Source organism: Chrysochloris asiatica, unplaced genomic scaffold, assembly GCF_000296735.1.
Source record: "Chrysochloris asiatica unplaced genomic scaffold, ChrAsi1.0 scaffold00040, whole genome shotgun sequence".
NCBI lineage: Eukaryota > Metazoa > Chordata > Mammalia > Afrosoricida > Chrysochloridae > Chrysochloris > Chrysochloris asiatica.
The window spans coordinates 19,401,025-19,403,181 of record NW_006408558.1 but is presented as its reverse complement, the minus strand read 5'-3'; the positions used below and the strand labels follow the sequence as shown (position 1 = coordinate 19,403,181).

Below are 2,157 nucleotides of genomic sequence, written 5' to 3'. Positions count from 1 at the left end.
ATGATTGGCAGAAGGATGTGCCACGTGCCTCAAAGCAGGCTGCTCCCTGCTGCCAACATCCTGCCCCAGATGCCTACTTCCTGAACTCTTCTCTAAGAAAACAGTAGCACATGCCAATCTTTTGAGAATGTCTGCTGGCTGGTATCTCTTCCCCGATACTCTGTGGTGACCTTTCCCCGTCCAAAGCCCAAAGGCCTCAGCGTGCTTTGTGGGCCCTCTGTGGTCTGATTACTGGCTCTCTCCACTGATTTACCCAGCAGTCCCCACACTGAACTTCTGGTACCCTGAACACATAGCAGACTTGGTGGTGGTGGCTGTGTGCTGTGGAGTACAGAAAGACTTATCTTTCTTCCAAGTAACGACTGGTGGACTTGAACTGCTGACCTTGTGATTAGCAAGTCTTCTTGTTAAGTGCCCTCAAGTTGGTTTGGGCTAATTAGCAACCGTGTATATAGGGTATCTTCTGTACAGGGTTACTATGAGTTGGAACCAACTCCATGGCACATCACAACATATAGGGTATCCAGGAGTCCTGGTGTGGCATGGCGGGCTAATGCTAGACCGCAAAGTCAGTTTGGCCCACAAGTTTAACAGTTCAAGCTCACCAGCTGGTCCTTGGAAACCCTATACAGGGTCACTATAGATCAGAACCAACTCACCGGCACTTAATAACATAGGGTATCCAAGGCTGCAAAGCTTTGTTAGAGCAGAAAGCCTGATCTTTCTCCCAGGTGGGCGCAAACCACTGACCTTGTAGTTTGCAGTCCAGTGCTTATGCTGTGAGTCACTATGCTCCACCCAGACCAGTCTTGCATACCTGCAAACCTTTGTCTATCTGGCTCCAACTCAAGCTCAAGCCCGGAGAGCCAGATCAAATGCCACCTCCTCCATGTAGGCTTTCCTGGCCTGTGCCGGTTCCCCTCAGCCATCAGGGCCTTGGGTGGGCATCAATTATTCTTGGCTGAATATTCAGATGAGGACCCCCAGGCCTTAGCTGCCCGTCAAGCTCCCTCCCTAGTGCCCACTTTCCCAACAGAAACTGGAGGGCCGGGTGGCCTCAGATGAGGACTTGAAGCTGTCTGACATGCTGCGGTACTACATGCGAGACTCACAGGCAGCCAAGGTGAGACAGCACCTGAAGGCTGGAGGCAAGTGGCCCATCAGGACAAGGTGGTAGCTGTGGGCAGCAGTGACCCTGTGCCTGTACTGGCCCCAGGATCTGCTGTACCGGCGGCTTCGAGCACTGGCTGACTATGAGAATGCCAACAAGGCATTGGACAAAGCTCGCACCAGGAATCGGGAGGTACGTCCTGCTGAGAGCCACCAACAGCTGTGCTGCCAGCGCTTTGAGCGCCTCTCCGACTCCGCCAAGCAAGGTGAGCCACACTGCCGCAGAGCCCCACCACTGGCCACCTGCCCCAAGTCCACATCCACTCCCCTCCTTTCCAGAGCTTATGGACTTCAAGTCCCGCCGGGTCTCCTCTTTCCGGAAGAACCTCATTGAGTTGGCCGAACTGGAGCTCAAACACGCCAAGGTGAGCCTCCAGCCTCTCCACTGCCTTAGCCAGTGTTAGCTCTGCTTGCCAAGTCTGTTTACGTGTTTGGGGTGGGGGTTGGGGGGACAGGGCCTGGCAGCCCATGCTTAGGTTCAGGGCTGTTTTCCCATCTTTGGCCAGGTTTCTGCTCTTCCCTTAATCATTGGTGCTAATTTCTCAATAAATGGCAGTAGTGTGGCATTGAGTTTCCTGAACTTCAGGGAGGCTCCTCTGCCCAGTGTACCCCTGCAATTTATGGAGTAGGGTGAGGGTGGGTGGGGAGCTTCAAGGTCCTCTTCTCCCCTGCAGGCCAGCACTCTACTGCTCCAGAACACCCTCGTCGCCCTCAAGGGGGAGCTTTAGAGCAACCAGAGCCCAGCCCAGTCCAGCCCTAGCACCCCCAAGAAAATACTCCTTCCCCAATCCCCTCACCCCCAGGCTGGTCTGGCAGTGGGCAGCATCACTGTTCTTAGCCCCAGGTAAGCAGAACCCCAAATGGGTCGCTTCAAAGACCCCGACTTCCCCTCCCCAGGGAGCTGAAGACAGCCTCCACCCACCTGCAAAACTGGAGGAAGCACACAAATAAAGAGCCTGGGTTTGTAGCATGAGGCCTGCTGGACTC

The 2,157-nt window shown here is 54.6% G+C and overlaps 1 protein-coding gene across 1 annotated transcript in view; it reads left to right on the top strand.

Annotated features, from left to right (window-relative positions):
- The window catches only part of SNX32 (sorting nexin 32), a 55,532-nt gene extending 53,616 nt beyond the window's left edge, over positions 1-1,916 (top strand). Inside the window, exons 12-15 of the mRNA XM_006861073.1 lie at positions 1,037-1,123; positions 1,217-1,376; positions 1,450-1,535; positions 1,845-1,916. Of these exons, the coding sequence (XP_006861135.1) occupies positions 1,037-1,123; positions 1,217-1,376; positions 1,450-1,535; positions 1,845-1,898 (387 nt within the window). The 3' untranslated portion in view covers positions 1,899-1,916. The remainder of the gene's footprint in view (positions 1-1,036; positions 1,124-1,216; positions 1,377-1,449; positions 1,536-1,844) is intronic.
- The last annotated feature ends 241 nt before the right edge of the window (positions 1,917-2,157 follow it).